This window comes from Peromyscus leucopus, chromosome 8b (assembly GCF_004664715.2).
Source record: "Peromyscus leucopus breed LL Stock chromosome 8b, UCI_PerLeu_2.1, whole genome shotgun sequence".
In the NCBI taxonomy this organism is placed as follows: domain Eukaryota; kingdom Metazoa; phylum Chordata; class Mammalia; order Rodentia; family Cricetidae; genus Peromyscus; species Peromyscus leucopus.
In genome coordinates, this window is record NC_051086.1 from 42,576,978 (window position 1) to 42,604,173 (window position 27,196).

The following is a 27,196-nucleotide window of genomic DNA, read 5'->3' on the forward strand; positions in this document are numbered from 1 at the left end:
CAGCAGTAGTTCATCCACATACTGGAGCAGAGTTCAGCCATGCTGGTCTGCTGGGAAGGCTTTTAAATCAGAGGCTACCTCAGTGCTGAAACTAGTTTGAGAATTTCTGAATCCTCGAGGCAGTCTAGTCCACATTAACTGGCCCTTGTCACTGTTTTCAGGATTCTACTACTGGACGGCGAAGACTGGTTGGCTCTGGGGGGCCCTGTGGGGGGGGGAGCATACAGAAAAAGGCATCTAGACATGTGATGAATGCAGCTTCAGCAAGGATGAGACCCAGGAGAGGGCAACTGGGTGTAGGGTAACAGTGGCCTTGTTTAACCGCTCATAGGTTCTGACCTGGCCCACAGCCATCTGCTCCTGTTTATAGTCGGGCAGGTTGTGTTCCAGGATGACTGGCAGGGTCAGAGGATTCATAATTAGAGCAAAATTCTTAAGACCCAAACAAGCTTGGTGCTTCAGAAAAGAATATACTACCACCGTTTTTTGCTAGACTATAGTACCTGAGGAGAATCTTAATTTCTATTAGATTTGTCTGGTTTTCAAAAAGCAAAGCATTTGGTAATGTGTGCAGAGTCACTGTTGGGCTTGAAAGGGCAGGCAGATAATCCTCGAGGAGGAGGCAGGAGTAGTGCCATGCTGCTGTCAATCTCCCCCAAACCCTAGTTCTCCTGTGACATGTGTCCGGGAAACCAGACTTGGCACCTAGAGACCACATATAAAAGGCCAATAAGAGTCCTGGTGACTGAGAGCAGGTTCCTGCCACAAGGAACTCTTAGCTCCCTAACAAGGCAGGGGAGGGTTTATAAAACCACAATCACATCCTACCAGAGGCAGGCAAGGAGTTGCAAGTTTGGAAGGTTTCAGTTCAACCGATTAAAACAATGTTTCATGTTGTACAACAGGCCCCTGGATGCTACAGATGGGCAGCATGAGAAGAGTCTGTACAGATGATGTGCTGCGCAGGGGGTTGGGGAGCAATTGGGTGCACTAAAGCTAGGACAAAATGGAGCTACTTTGGGCAGTTCAAAAAAGATGCTGAAGGCCGGGCGGTGGTGGCGCACACCTTTAATCCCAGCACTTGGGAGGCAGAGCCAGGCGGATCTCTGTGAGTTCGAGGCCAGCCTGGGCTACCAAGTGAGCTCCAGGAAAGGCGCAAAGCTACACAGAGAAACCCTGTCTCGATAAACCAAAAAAAAAAAAAAAAAAAAAAAAAAAAAGATGCTGAAGTGTTTGAATGGGACAGATGCATCTCTTCCCTCAGACTTTCAGCTATCCCCTGGGTTACTCGGAATACCACCACAATGTAAATGCTGTCAATAACTGTCATGCTGGATGGTGTAAGGGAAAAGTATGCCTATGTCCCTCAGAAATGAACATTTTATTCATTTATTATCTATTTATTTGTTCATTTAATTTTGAGACTGTGTCTCACTGTATAGCTCCTGCTGGCCTGGAACTTGATTTGTGAACTAGGCTGGCCTTGAACTCACAGAGATCAGCCTGCCTAGGCCTCTACCTCCCAAGTGCTGGGATTAGAGGCAGAAGAAAATTTTAAAGAATATTTTTAAACCATGCTTGATTTCTCAAATGCAGAAACCTAGGGGTATCCAGAGCCAACCATAACTCAAAAATACAGAAAGAGACAAAGTGAGCCCTATGACATCCTTGAATCACTAGAACCAATCTTTTTGGTTTTTCAAGACAGGGTTTCACTGTGTAGCCCTGACTGTCCTGGAGCTCACTCTGAAGACCAGGCTGACCTCAAACTCACAGAGATCGGCCTGCCTCTGTCTCACGAGTGCTGGGATTAACAGCATGTGGCACCGCCACCTGGCTGCTTCTCTACCATTTCAAGGAAACATAGTCTCACAGCAGATTGCCTGGTCCTCTGGCTAGTTTCCTCGTTTATAAACCTCATGTAACTTGCATAGGCCTTCTGTGACATGAGCTTTCTAGCTTTGTATTTATCTTTCTCATTTGGGAAACATCCAGCCCTCACACTCTAGGGCAAAGTATTTTTTTATTTTAAACATTTTATTTATTTTTATGTTTATGTGTATGGATGTTTTGGCTGAATGTATGCCTGTGCGCCACGTGCATGCAGTGCTCAACGAGGCCAGAAGAGGGCGTTGTATCCTCTGGGACTGGAGTTATTGAGGATTATGAGCTGCCATGTGGCTGCTGGGGCTCCAGACCAGGTAGGACAAAGTCTTAACATACAAAGATCTTTCTTTCCTAAAGTATCTTCATGTTTACATCCTTTGAAATACTGACTAGTTCCTTTTTTAATATCATGAGACATAGTTGAAAGACTCCCACCAAAGGCCCTGACACAGTTCCCGCAGAAACCCAAAAGAGCTGAGGAAAGAGATATCTTAAAAAACAGAACTGAGTCAGTTCCCCCTTCCTGGAGAAGGTGAAGTCAGGTGTTTCCAAAAGAACAAAGTCAGGATGTCTGGCGGTGACCGATTAACCATGAGATGCCCCTCTCCTGAGATAACCTGACCAGACCCCGGAGATGGGTTGTAAAACTCCTGACAGGGCAAACAGAAAAGCTGAAATAAGACAAAGTCCAGGCATGGGGGGGGGGGGGCTGGACCAATCAAGGATGGACCTGTACTAACCCCCTCCCCTCTATGGAATTTTGTGGGTTTTACCTATAAAAACTAACTTCCCCAAGAAAGAGGAACTCTCCTCCCTGCCTCGCTGTGTCAGGTGTGGTGGACGAGGGTTCCCTGCTAACTTGAACCACGGGCGATTGTTAGCTGAGTCAAATAAACCTTGCTATTGCATTCTGGACATCTTCAGTCTCCCATGGTCTCTTTGGGGGTCCTAATCTAGGCAGAACAATAGTAACAATGAACAAATTTATAGACATATTTGAAGACTCACTGTTGAATCCAATAATGTCAGGCTGGACACTGAACAACTGTCCCCCTTATAACCTGTATAGATTTGAAGGCTTACCCTCTGCTATCTTTAAGTTGTATACAGTCATGGTTGCATACAATCAGCATTTACGATCAAAGAGGACCATGCACAACAGGCACTTATGCCTTTCCCTGTGCCTAACTTGAAATCCTCCCTGGCTATACTTCGGGATGACTAGCTGTTTAAAAACCTGTGCCCACAATCTGTTTGTGTGGGCTCAGGATGGCCGAAACTTGTTTGTTGGGTTCACAGCCCAACGAAGTAAGTGCTCAATAAATACCTAAGGACGCAGCTTTGTCCCTCCGGCTACTGGGCTCCTCCATCCTCCAGTGCCACAGTTGAGTGCTCCAGTCTGCCGCTCGCAGGCGCTGCAACCAGGTACTGGATGTCCCCAGGGCGACCAGCAACTCGCGTTCGCGCTCACCTTCTCCCGGCGCTTATCCCTTTAAGGGCGGGCGGCGGGGCTGCGCACGGGCCTCGCTCTGGGCTGGAGCCTGCGCGTCCGTGTCCCCGGCGAAGGCGGCATCTGCCGAGGACCCAGGGCGAGGAGCGGGGCGATGCTCAGGCTGCGCGGCTGCTGCGCGCGTCCCCGCGGCGCCCCGGTCCGAGCCGAGCGGAGCCGGGCGGGCAGCCGTGCCTTGCGGGTGCTGGTGGACATGGACGGCGTGCTGGCGGACTTCGAGGGCGGCTTCCTCCGGAAGTTCCGCGCGCGCTTCCCAGACCTGCCCTTCGTGGCGCTGGAAGACCGGCGCGGCTTCTGGGTGTCGGAGCAGTACGGACGTCTGCAGCCTGGGCTGAGCGTGAGCACCCGCAGGCCCCTCAGCCGGGCCCCGCGGGAGGGGAAACCGAGGCCACAGCTGGCCAACCCCAAGCCAGCCCGACTCCCCCATGACCTCTGGCGGGTCCTTTTGTACAACGGGGCCTTTGGGGGGACAGTGGCCACAGCGCTAGGGGGACCCGCCCGTGCAGCTGCTGCTGGCTGTCACCCGGGCTTGCTTCAGTCTCCTTACTCTCCCCCTAGAAATCTATCTCGATCCTCTCTTCCTCTTTCCCTCCATCCCTCTCCCCACCCCACCCCTATCACAGCCCCTCTCTATCCGCGCGCCTCCGCTCAGTATTGGAGATTGAATGGAGTCTCCTGGAGGTTAGACAAGCTCTCTACCACTGACCTACATCTCCAATCCTCTTACTTTTTCCCCTTGTCATTGGCTCTCACTAACTTCTCCGGGCTGCCCTTGGACTCACTCACTCTGTATGTAGCCTAGGCAGGCCTTGAAATTTTGATCCTCCTGCTTCAGCCTCCCCAGAAGCCGAGATCACAAGCCTGTAACACCAGGCTGGGCTTGGATTTTAAATTCTTGTTATATTTTGGTCTCAGGTAGTTTGTTACATGGGGAAAAAAATAGACTAGCATTGTGTCTCCTTACTCTTACATAGACATGGGTATTTCTTCCTCCCGACGAATTTGATAGGTGTCTTTGCCCTCATGTTTTGCCCCAATCCACGGAAGCATAGCTAGAGAGTATGACTTTCAGAGTGTCACATGGGAAGTCAGAGTCTAGGTAGAGTGAACTTCCCTCTTGACCTGATGAGGCCTTTGCTGAGCCCTTGGGCAACCCCCTCCCCATGGCTAGACAGATACCCAGGTAGAGAGAGTGTAATTTGGAACTTTTAAAAACTATTTTATGAAAGAAACAGGAACATTTGCCCAGCATTAACTTAGAGGATGAGTTTTCTGGCATCTCTCAGTTGGCTGCCTGGAGGCCATGGCTAGAGGGCTTGATGGTGAGTGAGGAGGGTGATATTTACCCAGGTTTGTAACACCCTCCAGGGACTGATGTCAGTAAGGTAAAGAAGAAAAAGACACAGACAGAAAGCTGGGTTCAGCTGGACCGGGCTCTTTGCTGAAGAAACCCATACCACCCCCGAAAGCTCAGGGTGTTTATTATAGAGTTGAACAGAGAGGTAGTTGCATACAGGTGAACCCGAGGCAAGGTTTATGATGTGCCACTGGATCTGGGAGAGACAGGTTTAGCTAATCTAGGTAGGAGCAGTCTGCAGATGGCATACATCCAGAGGAGAAAGCTGGGGTGGACACTTTCTGCACACACTATCAAAATTTAGACTTGGACCAGAGGAAGGCTTTCTCATGCCTCTAATTCTCATCCCAGGGGAGAGGCTCTGCCTCTGTCAGCAACATACATTCACTTAGGACTTTCTCCGATCCCTGCACGGTCCACTGCTTTGTCGTGACTGTAGGAAGATGCTACTGTCTCCACTTTGCACACAAGGAAGCCTGCTCCCACATCACAGGATAGTGAGGTATGCAGGTGGGATTCAGACCCAGCAAGCTGTCTGCCTGCTGCACATATTTCTCTTTCCCCTCTCTATTTTTTTTTTTTTTTTTTTTTTTTTTTTTTTTGGTTTTTCGAGACAGGGTTTCTCTGCGTAGCTTTGCGCCTTTCCTGGAGCTCACTTGGTAGCCCAGGCTGGCCTCGAACTCACAGAGATCCGCCTGCCTCTGCCTCCCGAGTGCTGGGATTAAAGGCGTGCGCCACCACCGCCCGGCTTCCCCTCTCTATTTTTAAGACAGGGTTTCTCTGTGAAATGGTCCAGCTGTCCTGGAACTCACTCTTTATACCAGGCTGGCCTTGAGCTCACAGATCTGATGCCGATGCCTCTGCCAACCAAGTGCTGGGATTAAAGGCGTGCGCCACCATCACCCAGCTCTCTTTTCTGAGTCTTAACATCCTGTTCCCTCTTCTGCTTTCTCTCCCCCTCCCCCCTCTCTCTTTGGTTTTTCGAGACAGAGTTTCTCTGTATAGTTTTGGTGCCTCTCCTGGATCTCGCTCTATAGACCAGGCTGGCCTCGATTCGCCTGCCTCTGCCTCCCGAGTGCTGGGATTAAAGGCATGCGCCACCACCGCCCGGCTCCTGTTCTGCTTTCTCTTGATGTCAACAAGGTGCACAGACGGGGCTGGTAATACAGCTCAATGGTAGAGGATAGCCTAGCCAGTGTAAGACCCTAGGGTTCATTCCTAGCCCTGCAACTCTGCCCACAACTCTCAGACCCCTACACAATAAATACGGCACCCCTACAATAATCTGGTTTACTGAGGGACAGGTACTGCAAGGGGACATGGGGTATCGTTTCTGTTCATTCTCAGATGGTACTTCTGCAGGCAGCTTCCACAGAGCCTGGGTAGCTGACCTCTCCCAGAGCTGAGAACCATGGAAAGCTTTAAAGCAAACAATCCATGTCACCTTTGTAGCCTCAGCATTACACGAGGTTCACTTGTAGATGACTGGCCAGTGTTTGCATCTGGGGGACATAATGTCTTTATAGGAATGTATTCAATTTGTTTATTTATTTAGTTTTATGTGTGTGAGTGTTTCGTCTGCATGTATACATGTGCACTCTGTACAGTCCTAGTGTACAAAGGTCAGAAGAAGATATCCAAAGCCTTGCAACTGGAGTTACTTACAGATGGTTGTGAGCCACCATGTAGGTGCTGGGATTGAATCCAGGTCTTCTGCAAGAACAACAAGTGCTCTAAACTACTGAGCCATCTCTCCAGCCCTGGGAATATACTAAAGGGATAAAATGAAATCTACCCAGACTCTGCAAGCAGACTTGTTTCAAACCCCAGTACCATAAAGAAGAGGAGGAAGAGAAAGAGAAAAGGAGGAGGAGGAGGAGAAGAAGAAGACGATGACTTAGAGGTTTAGCTTAGTAGTGATCATGATTACAGAGGATGCATGAGGCCCCAGGTTTCATCATCAGCACCATAAAACAAAGAAGAGGTGCAGTGACTTAATAGCTCTTTGTGTAGATACTCCAGGTCCAAAGGGACTAACTCTTGTCTTCCAAGTGCAAGGTGAGAGAGCACAGGGAAGAAGGAGGCTACTGGGATGGGAAGGACCTATTGATTTCCACTCATTCATTTTCTGGGCCTCAACTCGCTGAAGGATACCCCCAGAGCCTCCTGTGGCCTAGCTGTCTGAAGTGTCAGTGGTTAAACCAAACAGTCTAGGTATAATAGCTGTGGCCATGCTTACTTTGTATTCTTGCCCCCTGGTATTGGGGAAACCTGTTCCAGGAACCTCTAGGGTACCAAAAATCTACAGATGCTCAAGTCCTTCATGTAAAATGGCATGACATTTGCGTATGGCCTGTGTAATCCTGTGCAGCTCAGCCCTGCTTAGGTGGCGTAAGTGTAAATGCCTAGGAGATGGTTTTGAATCCTGAATGTCGAGGGAGTAATGACCCCGAAAAAGGCCTCTGAGGGTTCAGTGCAGACAGTAATTCCCCCTGGTAGTCTCTGTCTGTGGTTGTTTGAATCCATGGAGGTAGACCCCATGGCTCCTAAGTACATTTGGAGTCGTGGAGTACCTTTGTCTTTGTTCCTTTTGGTTTCCACAGTACTCTTGGAGGGAAATTGGGCAAAGGTGGAAAGAAAAATCTCATTTCTACCAACTTAGCATCCTTAATTGTTAGGACAGAGAACTGAGTCCAGAGAGGGAATTGCCTCTACCAGTGCTTCCCGGGGAGCTGAGAGGCTAACTATAGGTGTTGGAACTCCGTGTCTGTTCTGTCTCACCAGGACTTTGGATGAAAGGGATGGGTCTTGTCTTCGTGTTGTTGGTGAGAAGCTCCATGAGGGTGGTGGCCAACCCTGAACTTGCCCACAGAAAGGGTCATACTGCCTCCATATATGAGTTCAAGTCCTGATGGCATTACCCCTAAGTGGCTTTGAAGAAAATCATGTTTTTCTTAAATTGTTAACCAGCCATCTTTGGTCCTTGTAGATTGCATGGATTGAACTTGAGAATGTGTCTTAGCAACAGTGTGTTTGTTCAACCTGTGTAGTTGACAAGGCGATCAGCGCTCTCTTAACCAGGCAATGGGATTTCCTGTACTGCACACATGTACAACACTGAAACGCTCCCTTCTCGGAGGCTGAGATATCTTACTTCCGCCTTGCCTGGCCCTAGGAGAGATCTGACCAGCACTCTGGGAACATGAGTTCTGACCTACTCACACAGGGTAGAAAGGGGATCCATACTCAGCCACTGTTTTGGTATATGGCATTAGTTTTACTATAGCTAAAAAGAGAGTTTGTATTTCTTTTTGAGACAGGGTTTTGTTTTGTTGCCCAGCTGGGCCTCTCAAGTAATGGGACTAGCATGGGCCACCATGCCTGGCACAAGGTCTGGATTTTGGCTTTCAAACTTTCTAAGCAACAAAACTCCTTTTTTGGGGGGGAGACAGAGGCAGGTGGATCTCTGTGAGTTCAAGGCCAGCCTGACCTCCTTAGAGAGTCCCAGGACAGTCAGAGCTACACAGAGAGATCCTGTCTCAATAAAATAAGATAACATATTGGTACCTCAGCACATAAACCAGGTGAGGGCACAGCTGTTCTGATTGGTGTAATGAGGAACCTGGGACTCTCCCAGCTGTCCTTTTCCTGGCTTACCATATTCCTGTTCCTGTAGACCCTGTACACTACAATGCACTTCAGGATCCCCGAGTTCCTTCAGCTTCCAACTCTGGTGACTCTTGTGGCCATGAATGCATTCCCTCAGCCCCCACTGTGTGCTGGCTGTTGTAGCCTAGAGCACTTGGTGAAGACTGTCCTCAGCCTGAGAACATCAGGTGGCTGTCCCAGAGCTGACCCCTTAGTTTGTCTCTGCTGTGTCCTAAGAGAGGTCACATCCTTCCTGAGAGAGGGGCCCAAGCACATGCCAACTCCTTGTGATTCCTCCTAGGACACAGGTCTAGGGTGAATGTAGGGCGCCTTGAACCCCCTTCCCACCAAGCAGCAGCTCTGCCCAGCTGTGTATGTTTCCAAGAGGAGGGTGGTGGGTCAGTGGGGACCTGGAGGTGACTTGCTTTTTTTGGCTTCTCAGGAGAAAGCCGTCAGCATCTGGGAGTCCAAGGATTTCTTCTTTGAACTTGAACCTCTGCCAGGAGCTGTGGAAGCTGTGAAGCAGATGGCCAATCTGCAGAAGTGAGTATGACCGCCCGCCTGCCTGCTGCCTGGGGACTCCACAGGCCAGCTCCACACCTTTATCTTGCTGTCTTGCCCTTCTCTCCTCAGCCCCGCAGAGGCCCATTACATTCTCATTGCTGACCCCGGCAAAAGACCTTCCAGGCACATGCTGTGGGCACCAGCCTGACTGTGACACACAGCATGGGCTTTGCCCACCAGGGAAGTCCAGCTTGCCGTTGTGAAGCAGTCATGTGGGGCAGATGAGCCTAGTCTGCCAAGTCCTGAAAAGAGGGTGAGCAGTAGGCCTCGCTTGGAAGATGGGGGTTCAGAAAGGACAGAGGTGTCATTTTGTTCTGGTGAACCGAGAGCTTGTGTGTGGTGAAGCCCTCACCTCACCTTCTACGGTCCTCTGAAGCCGATCGGAACTTCCCTGAGATCTTCTAGAAGCACAGCCTTATTGACGTGTGCGCCACACCTTGTAGCTTACCCATTTCGAGTGTACAGTTCAGTGGCTTTAGAGCACTTACAAGGTATGGAGCCATCGCTGCTGTCCATTTCAGAATTGTTTTCATTGTCCCCTAATGTCAAGCCCATTAGCACACTGCTCATTCCTGCCCTTCCATGGTTCCTAAGAGCCACTGATTCACTTTCTGCCTCCAGGGCTTTGCCTGTCATAGACAGTTTATGTAAGTGCTACCATCCAGTGTGTGGTCTGGCTTCTTAATGATTTTAAGGTTTATCCATCTTGTAGTAACTCCTGATAACTCACTGTTCTACTCTTGTGAGTGTGTGTGACTGGAGATGGAATTCAGGACATTTTGTATGACAGGCAAGGGCTGTAACCATTCAGCTACACCCCCAATCAAGTACTTATGCTTTTGACAACTGAACAGTATCCATTATATAGACAGACTGCATTTTGTGTACCCATTCATTAGCTGGTGGACATTTGGACTGTTTTCGTCTTTCGACTTTGTGGGTAGTACTGCCATGAAATTTGTGTTAGCATTTGTTTGAATGCTTGCTATTACTTCTTTGGGGCATATACCTTGAAGTAAAACTGTGAGGTCATAGGATAGTTCTATATTTAATATTTTAAAGAACCATCGAGCCTTTGCCCTAAATTTCAGGAAGACTGCGGTTTCTTGATGTGCTTGCCAACACTTGTTATCGTCTCTTATTTTTTTAGCTGTCCTGGCAGTGGCTGTGACTATGGTCTCTCATTGTGGTTTTTCTTTTTTGTGTGTTTTAAGATTTTAATTCAGATAGGTTCTCACTATATAGCTCTGGCTGGCCTAGAGCTTGTTATGTAGACCAGACTGGCCTTGAACTTTCTGGCACCCTCTTCCAGCATGGTCCTGAGGTACAGGAGTATTGTTGTAGATGTCGATCTCCACTGGAATGGGATAACTTTTGATCAGTTGTGGTTTTCTGTGGTGGTCTCTGCCTGTGCCTCCTCCCTACATAAAGATTTAGTTGGGATGAAGGAGAACGGCACGGAGGAGTCAGAATTGGCCGGGCTGTCTGTATTGAGGCTGAAGAGTTAGTTGAGTGCAGGTAAAGCTTGGGACTGAGTGTTTCTTAGAACAGTCATTCTAAGCTCTGTCGGTAGGCAGCATGTGGTGGAGCAGGGCGGGGTGAGGAGAAGGCTGTGTGGCCCGGGCCTCAGCAGTCAGGCTTTGGAAGGAGCAGCGAAGACGAGGGAAGGCAGCTTGCTTCTGAGGTGTGGGGGTGAGGAAAAGCCTGTCTGCAGTCAGCCCTTCGTGTGAGGCAGCTCCAGAGAGGCCGGGCCTGATACTGTCGCTCTGCCAACTCTGTTGTCTCTCTGCACCCGATGTTTTCCTGAACACTGAGCAGGTACAAGCAAAACCCCCAGAGGCCACCAGACAGGTCTCCATACAACCCCCCAGGGACTAATTTGCCAAAGAGAGTTGGAGAAACGCCACTCCTACAGCTCAGCTTGATGGGCCAGCCCGTACAGGCGCCAGCGGAGAACACAGTGTTAGGACTGTTTGGGATGGGGTGGTGTTGGTGGTTGGGGATCCATCCTGTGGCTGTGGCTGTGGGGAGGGGCGAGCACCTGGGAAGCCCTTCTTGGTCAGGATCAGCAGCCCAGAGGTGTGACAGTGCATTCGTCATGCAAAGCCCATGTCGCTCCTGAGGCCCCAGAGCTGGAGAGCTTGTCTCGGTGGAGTCTGGCTCCCTTCCTGTGCAGCCTGCAGCCAGACGATGGAGGATCGTTTCCTTTCCATCAGCTGGGGATGCAGCTCTCTTTCAACTGTCTGCAGACTCTACAGTATATTTTCCCTTTATTTTCTCCCTCCTCCATTGCTGGTGCTGGAGAAGGAACCCACGGCCTTGAGACACGCCTTTTCTACCACTGCGCCCCCAGCCTCTGCCTCCTTTCAATACTGTGCTTCTTACCAAATGCCTCTCTCTCTCTCCCTGCTTTCTTACTCAACTAGAGTCCGCAATTAACCCCGCTAACCTTCTGGGCCTAGTCCTGCAGGAATTGCCCACCTCAGAGTTTGTTGCCTGTGGCCAGGGCGTATCATATGTTCCTTCCCAGGACCTTTGAGTCGGGCAGAAATTGCACATTGTAGCCCCTTGTGTGGGAAGGTGCAGAACAGTGGGTTTTCCCGTAACGGGTACAGGCTTAGACCCTGGCTACAGTGGTGTGGACGTAGATGCGGGGCTCAGCTAGCAGAGGTGGGCGGTGCGCAGTGGTGTGGACACAGATGCGGGCCTCGGCTAGCAGAGGTGGGCGGTGCGCAGTGGTGTGGACGCAGATGCGGGGCTCGGCTAGCAGAGGTGGGCGGTGCGCAGTGGTGTGGACACAGATGCAGGGCTCACTGCTCTTTCTCTTCCGACAGCACTGATGTCTTCATCTGCACAAGCCCCATCAAGATGATCAAGTACTGTCCCTATGAGAAGGTAAGGAGTCCGTCCCAGGCCAGGGCTGCCGTGTGACACAAGGCCCCATCCTGGTGCGCCCTCCCTCTCTGCACCAGCCTAAGGCTCTGTCTGTCTCATGGTCTGGATGGACTTGTTACAACGTGGGCTTGGTGGGATTGGTACCTGCCACGTTTATCAGCTGTGCCTGGTCCAGGGAAGTCTGGTAAAGCAGGTGACAGGGATCAGGGAGGGGCCAGGCGCTCAGGGACATCCGTGCATGAACAGAGTCTTTTCATTTACTTTCACACTCTCTCTTGTGGTACTGGGCCTGGAACTCAGAGCATCACACATGCCAGGCAAGTGCTCTGCCACTCAACTTCGTCCTCAGGCTTACGTGAAAAGTCTGACAACCTGTAACACCAACACTCGGTAGGCTGAGAAAGGGGGATTGAAAATTCCAGGTCAGCCTGTGCTACATAGTGAATTTGAGGCCAGCTTGGGCTATAGTGAAATCCGTCATGGCCCCCTTCCTAAAACAAAAACCAAGAAAGAACGTATAAGCAAAGCAAACCAAGTTTTTTCTGTGAGCTCCTTTGTCTAATGAAGAAGTAAAACAGTCCAAGCGGTTGCTTTCTGCACCGGGCAGGAGGATTGGGCCACCACACCTTGTGGGTTTCTCAGATACGCCTGTGTACTCAAGAGGCTGGGTTCCCAATCACCTCCACCCCCTCAGGCTTCACATCTTCATGCTGAGTGCTTCTGAGTATCTCTACCTTCCTCTCTTCCCACACAAGCCTTCCTCGCCTCAAGTTGTTTGTATGCCTTGCTAGGTCAGCTGGTGCTCATCCCGACCCCTTTGAACTGTCAAGTCTGCGTTCATTTCAGCCCGAGGGAGTGGGTGTTCGAGCCACAGCTTGCGGGTGGAGCGAGGAGTGAAGGCTGGGTCTCCTCTTTGTACCAGAAGACCGATCCACAAAGGAGGTTCTGGACAGGTGGGGACTGGTTAGAAACAGACATTTCAGTAACACTGACCTTTTGAGCCAGAAACTCGGGGAGTGGCAGCGTGGTCTCAACCAACTTGTCAGATGGTCAAGTGATTGGATGACTGGCCAGTACTAGTGCCCTGGGTGGCTGTCAAGTTCCTTTATAGAAACCAGTGTGGTAAGTACACATCTCGCCTGTACTTGAGTACTTAAGCCATCCCCAGTGACTGCAATACCTGATACAATATGCATGCCTTTGCTGTGGCCTTCTTCTCGTCCTCCATGGCTAATGATATGGGCTTTGTTTCCTGTGTTCTCTTTCTGAAACATGCCTGGCATCTGTCTGCTTCTCTTATTGCTGCGATTTTAAATTTCTTTGTAGAACTAATGAAACTTTATAAGGTGGATCATGTCAGCCCTGTGTTAATTACTTTACTATAAAAATAAGCCTGAAGGCCTGTCTGGCTCTTTCCATCCACGGAGTTCCCACCTTCTCTGTTTTATGCTGTCCTTGACTTGTATTATGGCTCAGATGTGAAATGCCCTCTGTAGACTCATGTGACTGCTTAGCCCCTAGTTTGTGGTGCTGCAGAGGGAGGTTGTGGAACCTTGAAGAGATGGGGTCTGGCTGGCAAATGTGGGTTGCTGGGGGCAGGTTTATGGGCTGGAAACCCGCTTCCAACCTGGGATTCTCTAATCTCTGTTTCCTGGTCCATCCAGATGTGAGCCAGCTTTCCCCATGACTTCCCTGCCGTAATAGATGGTGTGTCCTCAAACCATGAGCCAGAACCAATCCGTTCTTCCTTAAGTTTGTTCATCCAGGGTCCTTATTGCACTGACCAGCACAGTAACTAATGCAGTTGGCAATGTCCCACATCTGCTGACCACCATAGCTAACGTTGATTCTGTCTATGCTGTGCCTTAGCAGAGACATAGCAGTCTCAGCCTGGTTTCCTGCACACCGCTCAGATTGGCTCCGTTTCTTTGTTTCTGGGTTATTTTCTGTCTCCTACCAGACTGAGGTTTGCAGAGGTGGTAAGTGCCCTTCCTTCTTCCCCAGCACAGAGCTAGGCACCTGGAGAACACTTGAACAGATCCATTGTTCAACAGAGAACTATCAAAGACATTTAAAAGGTATTCTTTGAATTGCATACATGAGTACTGTATTTACATAATTTCTACCCATCCTCCCTCTCCAACACCTCCCCTGCTCTCCCTCCCTCTCAACTTCATAAGCTCTTCTTTAATTAGCCTTCCTCTCTCCCTCCCTCCATTCCCTCTCTTCACCTCTCCTTTCCTCCTTCCTCTTGAGCCCATTTAGTGTTGCGTGTACATACATATGCTTAGAGGTAGCCTCTTGGGATAGGATAACCTAGCAGGGAGCTCATCCCTGGAGAAAATGGACTCTCCCACTCAGGAGCCATTGATTCCCTGTAGCTCTTCATCTAGGGATGGGGCCTTGTGAAATTCCTCCCAATCACATTAACGTGTCAACAGGTTTTCTCCTGTGCAGGTCTGGTTTAGGTATTGTAGTGGTTTCGTGGGTAAAGCTTCCTTATCCTGTCTTGAAGACACCATTTCAAAGCAGGCATCCTGGTCTGGTTCTTATGACCTTTTCCACCCCCTTCTCTTGTTTTTCCTGAGCCTTGGGCATAGGGGTTGTGTTGTAGATGTATCAGTAGGGGGTGTGCACCCCATTGTTCTCTGCATTTTGACCAGTGTGGCTCTCTGTAATAGTCCCCATCTGCTGCAGAGAAGCTTCTCTCTGCAGAACTGAGAGCTACAGTTACGGGTCTACAGATATAAACTTAGAATGCAGTAAGGAGTTGTAGGGTTTAGGGAAATGGAAGGAAGAGAGTCTCCTCTAGGGTCTGGCCTCTCCAGCCATGATCGGTAGTTGGCTACATTCCAGTCCTGAGTTCGTGTCCTGAGTTCCCTCCACTGAGTAAGCCTTAGGTCTGCCTGCCATCACTCTGCAGCCGCCCCTGCTTAAACTTCACCTCACGGTCCCTCCTCTGCCTTCATCTCACACGTTGTTGATCATCTTTTAAGCAAACCCCTCTATTTGTTGTGAGATGAAGTGCTCTAGTCTCTGCCTGGTTTTTTCTTTTTCTTTCTTTCTTTCTTTCTTTCTTTCTTTCTTTCTTTCTTTCTTTCTTTCTTTCTTTCTTTTTTAAATTACACTCATGATATAATCACATTTGTGGTATTCATAGATTACATTCGCAGTATTCATTCAAATATATATATATATATATATATATATATATATATATTTAATTTTAAATGTCGAATGTCATTTCTTGAAGGGGGTAGGAGATCTTAATTATAGGCTTACAGCACAATGGGAGGACCCCGGAGGGCAGAAGTTCGCTACTGATGTTTTACAATCTTGCATCTAAGCTGTTAACGTCCATTATTCAGGATACACAGACGAGGAACTTCCCTTAAGCATTCAGGAGGGTGGAACCTGGCAGGGAATTAGCATTGGGAGGATATCAAGGTCAAGATCTGCAAGCAAGGCAACAGTTACCCAAAACGGGGGGGGGGGCAGGGCCCTGCAGGTCCCCCTTTTATTAAAAAATGAGCTTCTGACTTGGGTTGCATGGGACGTCAGCAGGTCACCTTACCCGTCATGGAGACGCCTGCCCAGGCCACACAGGTGCTCTGTCTTAGGTTGGTGAGCACCCCCCCAGGCATTACCCGTCTCTGAACACTCATTGTCATACCGCTTTGCCTGGTTTTTCACTGGGTTGCTGTGTGTCCGCTTGTGAGAATCTTTCTGTATTCTAGAGACCAGTCCTTCTTCAGGTGATGGGTTCTGCAGATATTTTCCCAGTCTGTGGCTTTTCATCTCCTTAGGTTTTTAAAAACTGTTGTTGCTTTTTTTTTTCTCGGTTTTTTTTTTTTTTTTTTTTTTTTTTTTTTTTTTTTTTTCCGAGATAGGGTTTCTCTGCATAGCTTTGCGCCTTTCCTGGAACTCACTTGGTAGCCTAGGCTGGCCTCGAACTCACAAAGATCCGCCTGCCTCTGCCTCCTGAGTGCTGGGATTAAAGGTGTGCGCCGCCGCCGCCCAGGGATTCTCTGCATAGCTTTCTGTTGCTTTTTAAAGCCTTTTTTTTTTTTTTGGTTTTATCGAGACAAGGTTTCTCTATGTAGCTTTGGCGCCTGTCCTGGATCTCGCTCTGTAGACCAGGCTGGCCTCAAACTCACAGAGATCCTCCTGGCTCTGCCTCCCAGGTGCTGGGATTAAAGGCGTGCGCCACCGCCACCGCCCACCCGGCTTTAAAACATTTTTATGTATATATTTTTTATTTTATTTTCTGTGTGTGTCCACAGGGCCTCCTGCTACAGTGCATGTAAGTTGGTCAGATGACAGCTTGTGAGAGTCAGTTCTCTCCTTGTCCCGTGTGGGTCCTGAAGGTCAGACTCAGGTTGTAAGCCTTGACTGTAGTGCCTGTCCTACCATCAACCTGTTGTCGCTTTGTTTTTGGAGGTAGAATTTCCCTGAATAGCCCTGCTGGCCTGGAACTTGCGATTCTCATACTGCAGCCGTCCAAGATTACAGGTGTGAACTGCCATGCCTGGCTTAGCAGAGTCTTTTTTTTTAATTAAAAAAATTTAATATAACATATAGTCACATATATTTGGTCACATTCTTTCCCATCCCCCAAGGGCCTCCAGTTTCCCCCCTCCCTACCCATCCCATTTTATATTCTTTTTCCTCTCTTAAAAAAATACAAAATCAAAACAAAGTACAAGCAGAAAAGAAAGAAAATATGAAAAAACAAAACATGGCTTTTGTTGGCCAACCATTCCTGAGCATGCAGCCTACCTGGGATGTGGTTAACTCTTTGACTAAAGAAAATAGATTTCCTCCACTCCCAATAGCTCTCAATTGCAAATAACTTCTTGCTTAGGGGTTGAACTCTATGCCCACTTCCACTTCTCCATGCTGGGATTTTTGTCTAAAAGAAACTTGTACAGGTCTTGTGAGTGAGTTTGGTTAAGGTTTCTACTGCTATGACCAAAAGCAATTTGAGAGGAAAGGGTTTATTTGGCTTCCATATCCTGAATCATGATCCACTGAGGAAAGTCAAGACAGGAACTCAAGCCCAGTAGGAACCTGGAGGCAGGAGCTGATGCAGAGGCCATAAAGGAGTGCTAACAGGCTTGCTTCTCGGGACTTGCTCATCCTGCTTTCTTATAGAACTCAGGTGCCAGGGGTTGTACCACCTACAGTGGCCTGGACCCTCCCCCATCAATCACTAGTCAAGAAAATGCTCTAAAGACTTGCCTACAGCCTGGTCCTATGGAGGCATTTTCTCAGCTGAGGTTCCTTCCTCTCAGATGACTGTAGCTGTTGTCAAATTAATGTAAAACGAGCCAGTACAAGGATGCTGTCACGGTCTCTGTGTTCATCTGTGCATTAGCCCCGTCAGATCTGGGAAACACTGTTTCTTTGAAGTTGCCCACCACCTCTGGATCTTAAAAATCTTTCCTCTTCCTCTTCAACATAGATCCTTGAGTGTCAAAGCGAGGAGTTGGATAAAGACCTCCCATCACGAAGCATGCAGATCCACAGCTGGGCAGGACTTCTGGCCTTAAGTCTCCCCATCATTCTTAGTAGCCGCTTCTGGCACTGCAGGAGCCAGCTCTCAGGGAGGGGACACGTCAGACCCAGCCTAGCTTTATTTCTCCAAGTCAGCAGCCCAAACTTGAAACCTCTTCAGCAACAGGCTCTTACCATTCAGTCCTGGAATGCAACCAACAACTGTGGTGATGGCCTTTATTGTTTCAGGGACTTCTAGGACCTCTGTGGTCATCAACTCCTAGAGAGATTGCCCATTCTTAACACTGGGGTTCCTAATTAATCACCTTACGGCTTCTGGGTGCATCTATTTTCACCTTTTGTGTCTCTAACATTGATAGGCACGGGGCATTGCCAACTTTCCCTATCTCTTTGGTGGGTATCACTTGTGCCTTACCCAGCCATAAAGCTCCCACGAATTCCACAGCAACACCTGTTCGTGCCCTTTGTGAACTAATGTCCCGTGCTGGCTTCTTCAGGTACACTCACACGTTTCTTAAGTGAGTCTCCAAATCTCCACGACCCTAGGGTTAACCTTGTGCGGTCCATATGTAATGAAACCTTTCTACACAGGCTGGACAGAGCGGCGATCTGAAGTCTCATAATGAATAGGGAGTGGGACTGTGGAGTAAGCCTGGCGGAGCACTTGGAAGTCTGTTGTCGTCTGCTTTGAGCTGTGTCAGGAGACGACAGGAGTCCACTGCTCAGGAGATACTAAAGTCAGCCATAGCAAGGTCTAGCAGTGCGGGAAGATTTTACCCGTTAGTATCAGGTGTTCCCTCCACAGATCCAGAGGTGGATCGGAGGCACTAGCTTAGCTCTCCCCAGCTCTCAGTGGCTCTCTCTGAGCCATTTCACTTCCACACCCTGGAGCTCTTCCAGGGGACCTCCCATATTTCCCTACCTTTGATGAACTTGGTAAGGGTGGGGCAATGAGACCCACCCCTCTGCTTACCCTGGTTCCCTGAGTCAGGGAAGCTCTGGGTTGGCATTATGGCTGGAACTGCAGCTGTGGTCTCCATCCATCACACCTGGCTACTGGGGCAGGCCTTGGCTTAGCAAGCTCTTTATACCTTTAGCACCTTTTTTGGGGGAGGGGGACAGGGTCTCACTTTGCAGCCCTGGCTGGAACTCCCTGTGTAGACCATTGAACCCACAGAGCTCCACCCACTTTGACACTTGTCCTGGTTGATTTTTTTGTCAACTTGATACAAGCCCAAATTATCTGAGAAGAGGAACCTTTGTGGTGGAATATTATTATTATTATTATTATTATTATTATTATTATTATTTGGTTTTTCGAGACAGGGTTTCTCTGTGTAGCTTTGTGCCTTTCCTGGAACTCACTTTGGAGACCAGAGTGGCCTCGAACTCACAGAGATCCGCCTGCCTCTGCCTCCCGAGTGCTGGGATTAAAGGCGTGCGCCACCACCGCCTGGCGGAATATTATTTTAAGATGTGTTACATTTGTTTTTGCTGTGAAACATTTGTTTAATGATGCAAAGATGTGTTGCATTCTTTTATGTTGCATTTGTTTAACTCTGTGAAGCTGCGTTACTTTGCCTGTCTAAAACATCTGATTGGTCTAATATAGAGCTAAACAGCCAATAGCTAGGCAGGATAAATGACGGGCAGGTCTGGCAGGCAGAGAAAATAAATAGAAGGAGAAAACTGGGAAGAGAAGATCGAGGAGCAGGAAAAGGAGAAGAGGGGAGGACATCGGGGCCAGCCAGCCAGCTACATACCTGGGTGTAAGAAGTAAAGAAAAGTATATAAAATAGAGAAAGACAAAAGCTCAGAGACAAAAGATAGATGGGATAATTTAAGAAAAGCTGTCTAGAAATAAGCCAAGCTAAGGCCAGGCATTTATAAGTAATTATAAGACTTGATGTATTTATTTGGGAGCTGGGTGGCAGGCTCCCAAAGAGCAAAGAGTAAAAAACAAACAAACAAACAAAAAAACCCCCTACATTTTAAAATAATACTCCATAACAAATCTCAGTTGAGAAAATGCTTCCATCAGATTTCCTAGTCTGTGGTACATTTTTTTGATGTGGGTGGGCCAAGCTCACTGGGACAATCACCCCTAGCCTCAACCTTCCAAGGAACTGGGATTTCAGACCTTCATCATATGCCTGACTTAGTTAAAAATTTTTATTGTGTTAAATACATATAACACAGAAGTTCCTCTCTTAGCCATTCCACATGTATATTCAGCATATTTCATTGTTATCCTTTGCAAATGTAATTTTTATCTAATTATAATATCCAGATGAATAGAAATATAAGTGATTTTGTATATTGTATCATCTAGTTTTTGGTGGGTGGTGGTGGTGGTACTTTGAGACAGAGTTTCTCTGTATAGCCCTGGCTGTCCTAGAACTTACTCTGTAGACCAGGCTGGCCTTGAATTCACAGAGGTCGACCTACCTGTGCCTCCCGAGTGCTGGGATTAAAGGCATGCACTACTACCACTGGGCTGTATCATCTATTTTTAATAGTTCTAATTGTTTTTTTTTTTTTGTACATTATTTGGGGCTATTAGAGTTCAGTTACAATTATATGTACTAGGTTTTAGTAGATGTTTGTGTTAGCCAGGTTCCTGTTACTGTAAAAATACCTGAGATAAATCAATTTATAAAAAGATTTATAAACCTTTGCTCAGAGGTTTGATTGATTGGCTCCCTTGCGTTGGGCCTGCGGTGAGGCAGCCTATGGTCACGGCGGAAGCCACTAGAGAGCAAAACCACTTTTTTCATGGCTAGAGAGCAAGAGAGGAAGAGAATGGGGCCAGAGTTCCACAGTCCCCTTTGAGGACATGCCTTTAGTGATCCAAGATCTCCCTTAAGGTCCAGCCTCCCCAGGGTTCTAGCACTTTTAACAATGCCACTCTGGGAAACAATCCCTTACCACACGGGCCTCTGCAGGACATGGTAGCAGTATCCTACATCAGTTTAACCATGCTGACTGTATCCTGAGGTGCAGATCTTAGGAGGTCCCACAGCTCAGGCATTATCAGAAGCCTGGAGTGGGAAGGACACCCGGGTCCTCTGATTTGTGATAAGACCCAGGGCTACAGCTTCCTGTACCCACTGTGTGCCAGGTGCCACACACATCTCCCGTGAGATAGAAGGTGCTTGTATCAGTCAGGGTTCTCTAGAGGAGCAGAACTGAGAGAATGAATATATATTTATGTGATTTATTAGAGTGGCTTCCAGGCTGTGATCCAGCTAGTCCAACAGTGACTGTCTACCGATGGAAAGCCCAAGAGTCCAGTAGTTGTTCAGTTCACGAGGCTGGATGTCTCAGCTGGTCTTCAGTATTTGCAGGAGTCCAAAGAAGTAGGCTCTAACGCCAGTGAAGGAATGGACTTGCCAGCAAGATCAAGAGCAAGCAGGCAGAGAGAGCGAGCTTCCTTCTTCCATGTCCTTTATAAAGGCTGCCAGCAGAAGGTGTGGCTAGATTAAAGGTGGATCTTCCTACCTCAAAAGTTCTGGATTAAAGGTGGGTCTTTCCACTTTAAATGATTTAATTAAGAAAAATCCCTCACAGGTGTACCCAGCTGCTGGGTTTTAGTTAATTCCAGAGGCCGGCAGAATTCCAGAAGACTAGCTATCACAGTACTCTAGTTACCACACATGAATCAGGCAGCTTCCCAGGGACGAGCAAGGCTCAGAGGCAGAGCAGTGGCATGTCCATTTAGAAGTGGTAGCTTAGTCGCTCAGGCAGGAACCCGGGCGCCCCCCCAGATACAGGGCAGGAGAGTACAGTGGTGGGAACCATCACTGGCCCTCTTTGAACTTCAGTTTCTTTATCTGTACAGAATCTGTGGACCACGGTACTGTTTCCTTTGTGCAGTTGCTCTTCTGTGGCCCATAGACAGGCCACATAGACAGGCCACGTAGACCGGCCACGTAGACAGGCCACGCCAGAGACAAGAGCCCCAGAGACTGGGTGCCTGGGACCAGATACTTGTAATGATTTGATACCGATGCTGCACCCAAGCACGTGATTACCACTCACAGAGGTGATGGCTACAATGAATTGGAAATTCACAAAGGGAAGGAAAACTTGTTGGCTCTGTGAATGGTTTGTGAACCACGGTGTTCAGGGACCAGACCCTGTCCTCCCTCAGAACCCCTGTGCCACTAAGCCTGGGCTGCCTAGTTGTGAACCCCTCAAGCCCAGGGGTTCCCCCTGGTTCTTCAGTATGCCTCACACAGACAGGGCCAAGAGCTGCAGAGGTGAGGAGGATGTCTGCACCCAGGTTGTCATGAGGGTCAAGTACACTTACATTAGCAGCCCTGGTTTCCGTCTTCCATTCTCCCTGTGTGTCACCTCCATGGCAACACTAGGGTCACTTATGTCTTCCCCATGGCCTGCCCCCTGGAGGTTGTCCAAACCCCACTCAGGTAAGCACTCCAGGGACTCAGCCCATCCACCACCCATCTGCCTGAGGCAGCGTTTTGACCTGACTGAGCTGCTTTGTGAGCCCAGTGGAAGCCTGTTTTCCCTGCAGTGGTGTCTTTCTGGGGAGACGGCCTGCAGGGCTTCACGGAGGCCTTGGCCATGAAGCCTTTCCACTTAGAGTGACCTCAGGCAGTCTGTCCAGAAAGGACTGTTTCTTCTTCATGGGTCACGTGGACATTTGGACTACTGTCCCCATCCTAAAGGATGTCAGCGGTGGTTGCAGGGATACAGATAACAGGCGTGGCCATCACCTGGAAGGATGAGGAGTGTGAAGGTGAAGGAAGTTGAGAGGGGGCAGTTTTAGGAACTTGCAACGTCAGGGGAGAAGTGTGCCTGGACAGTGTGTGAGAGTGTCACGTCTGTGCGTGTGTCGTACATGCATGTGTGTGGCTAAAGGCCTGAAGAGATGGAACTGTCTGAAAATGAAGGTTACCATTGTGAGGCCCGAGGCGGGTGTGGATAGGGCAGGGCCTTGCAGCCCTCCCTGTGGGCTCTGCTCTGTTCTCCAAGTCCTTCCTGTGCTAGAGGTCACGTGGGGCCACATGGAGTTTGCTCATGTCTGCTCAAGTCACCTGGACCACAGCCGGGACAAAAGGACCTGCCTGAGGTTTGCTGCAGGTGGTTACACAGCCTTTCCCCTGGAAGGTCATTCCCTATGAGCCAGGAGACACGCATCCTCTTCTTCTAGCTCCTGGCTGCTGTTAGTTCTCCAGGTGGGGCCAGAGGAATCGGGGCAAAGACTCCTGTTCCCTTCTGCTGGAAGCTTCCCTGACTAACGTCCATACCTGTCTTGGTCTGTGAGCAGATCAAGGAGGATGTAGAAGGGTGGCCAGATGGCTAGATGCAGCTACCCACATGTGGCGTGCCCGTGAACCTCAGGCCCAGGGCCACCCTCCTCTCTCCTGGTTCTCCCAACAGAGCCAGAGCCAGTGGCTAGTCAGGCCATATCTGCCGCCAGGCTGGCGAAGGAGGGAAGGCCGTTTTCCCAGTTCCCAAAGTGTCCCAGGAAAGGGAGAGGCAGTCCAGAGCCCCACAGTGGCGAAGGGAAGTGTGGCCTGCCAGAGTGCACAGTGTCCTGTCAGGGTAGCTGTTCCCGTGGTCTGATGGTGGAGCTCTCTGCCTGTCAGTCCGGCAGACACCTGCACTCTTTCTGTGGGCCCGGGGTCCCAGCTCTGCAGCACCCCTTTGCACTGATGTGACGGTCAAGTTCTTGTAGCTCTCCCTCCCCCCGACTACGGCTCCCCGCCCCCCCAGTATCACATCACACACGGTTTGACTGCTGCTGTCCCTGCTTTAAATTCCCCGCAGAGACACTGGTCAGATGTGCTGGCTATTTCTCTGTGAGTCAGCCACCTTAGGAAGTCACCAAGTCCCCAGGACACAGTGGCAGCCAGTGTGACTAACCTCTGATGGAGTGCTGAGAGCGGTCTCTGTAGCTCTGGGGACGTCAGGTCTGAGTCTGAGCTGTGACCCTTTTGTAGTAGCTGAAGAGCGTGCAGGTACCCAGCTCCCAAGTGACAAGTTCTTGGCCACACAGCTTCCAAGTGACAAGTTCTTGGCCACAGAGCTGCCTGAGTGGGCCCTTTATATTATTAGGCTCCCTCCCTCCCGAGTGCTAGGGTTCTAGGCTGAGCCATTCCCAGATCTGTCTGATGTCATCTCCTCCGTTACCTCCAGTACGCTTGGGTGGAGAAGCACTTTGGCCCTGAATTTCTGGAGCAAATTGTGTTGACCAGAGACAAGACTGTGGTCTCTGCCGACCTTCTCATAGATGACCGGCCGGACATCACAGGCAAGTAGCCCAGGGCAGGGATGTGGGTGGCAGGGGGAGGGTAGGTGGCCATAGTTGCATTCTCCCTTCTCCCACATACCTCCTCCTGGGGTCTCCTCAGCTCCCTTCCCACCTTTACCAGGTGTTTACCAGCACCCAGCCAGGGACTTCCTCCTGTTGGGAAGTCCTGCCTGCGCCGGAGGGACAGGGGGCTACTGGAAAGCAGAATGTCTATGCCTTACCCAGACTGAGTTGGACCTGTTGGCTTTCCTGAGTGAGAACCTAGCTTTGATTTTCAAACCTTTTTGTTTAGTAACAATGGTAGTGCAGGGTAAGTCTACTGTGTAACAGGAAGTCGCAGTCAAGTGTCTATGGCTGACAGTGGCTTAGGCATTGCATTTGTCCCTTTTTTCGGTTCCAGCTAATGACCCCTTCCCAGAAAACAAGCAAACCGATTACTTGGCTCACTTAACTGAGAAGGTAGGGTGGACAAAGGGCTTCAGGCATGGTGGGATTTGGGAGTTCCGTTAGTAAGTCCACACTGTTTCCGGTCTCCTGGATGTGTTCTGCCTGTTTTTGCCACATTGTGGGCAAGATGTTTCCCCGCTGGTAGTTCTTAAGAGTTACAGGTAACAGTTTGTTCTGTTTTGGTCAGATCGGCAGGAAGACAGTTTCTTTCCTAAACCTTGCTGAGTGCCAGGGAAACATGGCTATCTGCCCCAGTCTCTCCAGAGGTCCGGGTGGATGGAGACAGCCTCTCTTAAAGGTCTTCTGGAGGCTTCCAGGGGGCTTCAGCCACAGGAGCTAGTAGGTCTCAACCCCAGGGAGCCTATCAAGTTGCGGCACGGTGTGAAGGAGGTTGGTACCGTAACCGCAGGCAGGGCATGCAGGCCTGGGCTTCCCACTTGAGCTAGCACAGGATGAGCACAGAGGTGGTTGACCAAGCCCAGCAGTGGGGATGACAGAGCCCCTTCAGCCCTCACCGTGCGGACCCGGACCGCTTCCTAGGTGTCGCACGGAGCACCCTGTGCACAGTGCCTTGTTTTACCCTCGTGCCTTCTATAGTAGGGCAGGCTAATGGAGCATCACTTTGCAGACAGAGAAACTGAGTCAGATGAGGCACGACACCTGCTTATGGGACTACCCCGGGGCCCCAGTCTTTGGCCTGAGGCGCTGCTCTCCTCCCCAGGGGCCGAGCCGCACCCCAGCTGGGAGCACATCCTCTTCACCTCCTGCCACAACCATCACCTGCAGCTGAAGCCCCCTCGCCGGAGGCTGCACTCCTGGGCGGACGACTGGAAGGCCATCTTGGACAGCAAGCGTCCCCACTGAGGGCTGTGCTGGGACTCTCTCGTGGTCCAGTGTGGGGCTGGCAACTCGTGACTGGACAGCGGCCAGCCTGCTGAGGGCTGTACTGCGTTCCCTGGCACTTCCTGGAGGACCCCAGTGGACTCTCTGGTCAAGACAACTTCCTGGTACACTCCCCTTCTTCTCCTAGCCCAGACCTTAGCCTGATCTTGGGCAGCACCAGGAGAAAGGCATTTGCTCCCAGGCAGCTTGGCCTGGCCTCAGGCGGTGGACCACGCCATTCCCTCTCACTGCTTCCAATAGGGATGTTCTCTAAGGCACTGGGGTGCCCTGGTCCAGGATCTGCAGCCTTTGCAAAGGTAAGGAGTGCCAGAGAGAGAGATGACAGGCTCCTCTGACAGGCATGTGCCCTTCCACCTCCAACACGGTACCTTGTCCAGTTTGCCCACCTAGCCTGTTCTCTCGCCCTGGCTTTCAGTGGCCACCAGGCTCTTCTGGAGGCCAGCAGTGACCCTGCCTATGGCTGGTGCTGTGGTTTCTTTCTCTGGTATCCCTAGATCCGGTTCACAGCCCAGAAAGGAGTCGGGAGGCTTGAACATTTGTTGACCGTATAAGAAATAAATGCTATTGACATATAGCCTGTGCCGTGGCCTTCTCTAGCACCTGCCCCAGGGTCATCCAGTGTGCCATCTGCCTGTGACGTAAGCATCTGGCAGTCCCACACGCTGATGAACAGGACAGAGGTAGGCATAGTGCTCCTTTGTGTGCCTCACATGGTACCACACGGGAGCAAAGGCAAGATGGCCTAGGTGGTGGCTTCTTTTGGTCCCGTTCAACTGAGGGAGGCACTGCTTCCCTCAAGCACCTCCCCCAATGCCTTACCCCTTTTCTCCTCACCCCGCAGTCAGGCCTCAGCGGTTGTTCCCTTTGGGCTGAATCCCTGGGAGGCGACACTTGAAGCAGCCACCTCCCCACTGTCCTCTGGCGAATTTTAGAAACAGTGCCCTCCAAGGCCAGTTGCATTCTCAAAACCCTGATTTGAGATGGGCCTGGTGACATATGCCTGTTCTCTCAGCACTTAGGTTGAAGCAGGGGTATTGCTGTGAGTTCAAGACCAGCCTGGGCTACATAGTCTAGGCCGGTCAGGGTCACACAGCAAAACCCTGTCTGAAAACATTAAAAATCAGCACCCTAGTTTGTTTCTGGGCCTTCGTACTATGCCTTTCAGTATCTAAGGCAGGTGATCTTGACTTGCCTAGGGACTGGCTAAGGTAGAGAAAAAAAAAAAAAACAAGAGAGAGAGCCCTGGTTTCAGAGCTGGCCAGGAATTCCATTTCCTATCTTTTGGTCTTAAGAGTTCAGTTTTGTCACCAGGCTAGGTCTGAGGCATCCACCACCCAGTCTGGAGAAGGATACCCCAGGAACCCACTGCCTGTCCTGGGCCCCTCTTGACTCAGCCATGTGTGCCTTTCCATAGTACTACTCCATTGTTACCCTTGGGCTGGTTGGGGGCTCTGCCAGTGTCTTACTGGAAACACATGGCAGTGATGTCACTTGATCCTGGAACGCTGTGGCACAAGCAGGGCAGTGTCTGGTAACGTCTTGACCAGGGGGCCTGGAAGAAAGCCAGTCCCTGGAGGGTGGCTTCGTGCCTGCTCCAGAGGCCCTTTGTTACCCTGACAGAAGACCTCATTCCCCAGCAAGACCATCCATGCTGGTCCAGGAAACAGTGTGACAAGTGAGAAGCATGAATTATTTCTTTGTGACTCCTCGTGGCGGCTGGATGCGGCTCCCTCCTGTCTGTCAGCCATAGGGCCTGCTTTCCCGTGATCCTCACGCTGCCCAGTGCCAGGTCTCCACTTAGAGTGACCTGGCCAGTCTAGAGCCTTGCAGCCTCCAGCCGTGGCAGTGAGGGAACTCTCTTGTGCTTGTGACCTTCCGTGATAGGTTGGGGATGGTCGGTCATGTACTTTCTAGGTGCCTGGGCTTTTGCCAAATCAGAGGTCACAGCAACCAAGGAGAGCCACTCAGCCCTGCCTTGAAAATACCGTGACTGTCATTCAGGGAAGAGAAAACAGTGCAGCTCATTGCTACCCAGAGTCTGCCCTGCCGATGACAGATAACCCTGCTGTCTTACTGAGGGTTACTATTGCTATGATGAAACACCATGACCAAAAGCAAGTTGGGAAGGAAAAGGCTTATTTGGTTTACACTTCCACATCTTAGTCCATCACTGAAGGAAGTCGGGACA

The 27,196-nt window shown here is 49.9% G+C and overlaps 1 protein-coding gene across 1 annotated transcript; it reads left to right on the forward strand.

Annotated features, from left to right (window-relative positions):
* The first annotated feature begins 2,666 nt into the window (after positions 1 to 2,666).
* Nt5m (5',3'-nucleotidase, mitochondrial) lies at positions 2,667 to 25,582 on the forward strand. Its single transcript, XM_028856507.2, has 5 exons — positions 2,667 to 3,734; positions 8,845 to 8,945; positions 11,801 to 11,861; positions 23,544 to 23,658; positions 24,827 to 25,582. Exons 1-5 carry the CDS (start codon positions 3,492 to 3,494, stop codon positions 24,967 to 24,969), a joined length of 663 nt encoding a protein of 220 aa, XP_028712340.1. The 5' UTR covers positions 2,667 to 3,491; the 3' UTR covers positions 24,970 to 25,582.
* The last annotated feature ends 1,614 nt before the right edge of the window (positions 25,583 to 27,196 follow it).

Excerpts from the sequence above, each read along its gene's own strand:
- Nt5m (XM_028856507.2), top strand. The coding sequence starts at position 3,492 with ATGCTCAGGCTGCGCGGCTGCTGCGCGCGTCCCCGCGGCGCCCCGGTC. Across the intron at positions 8,946-11,800 it reads CAGATGGCCAATCTGCAGAA|CACTGATGTCTTCATCTGCA; the intron begins GTGAGTATGACC and ends CTCTTCCGACAG. Across the intron at positions 23,659-24,826 it reads TGACCGGCCGGACATCACAG|GGGCCGAGCCGCACCCCAGC; the intron begins GCAAGTAGCCCA and ends TCTCCTCCCCAG.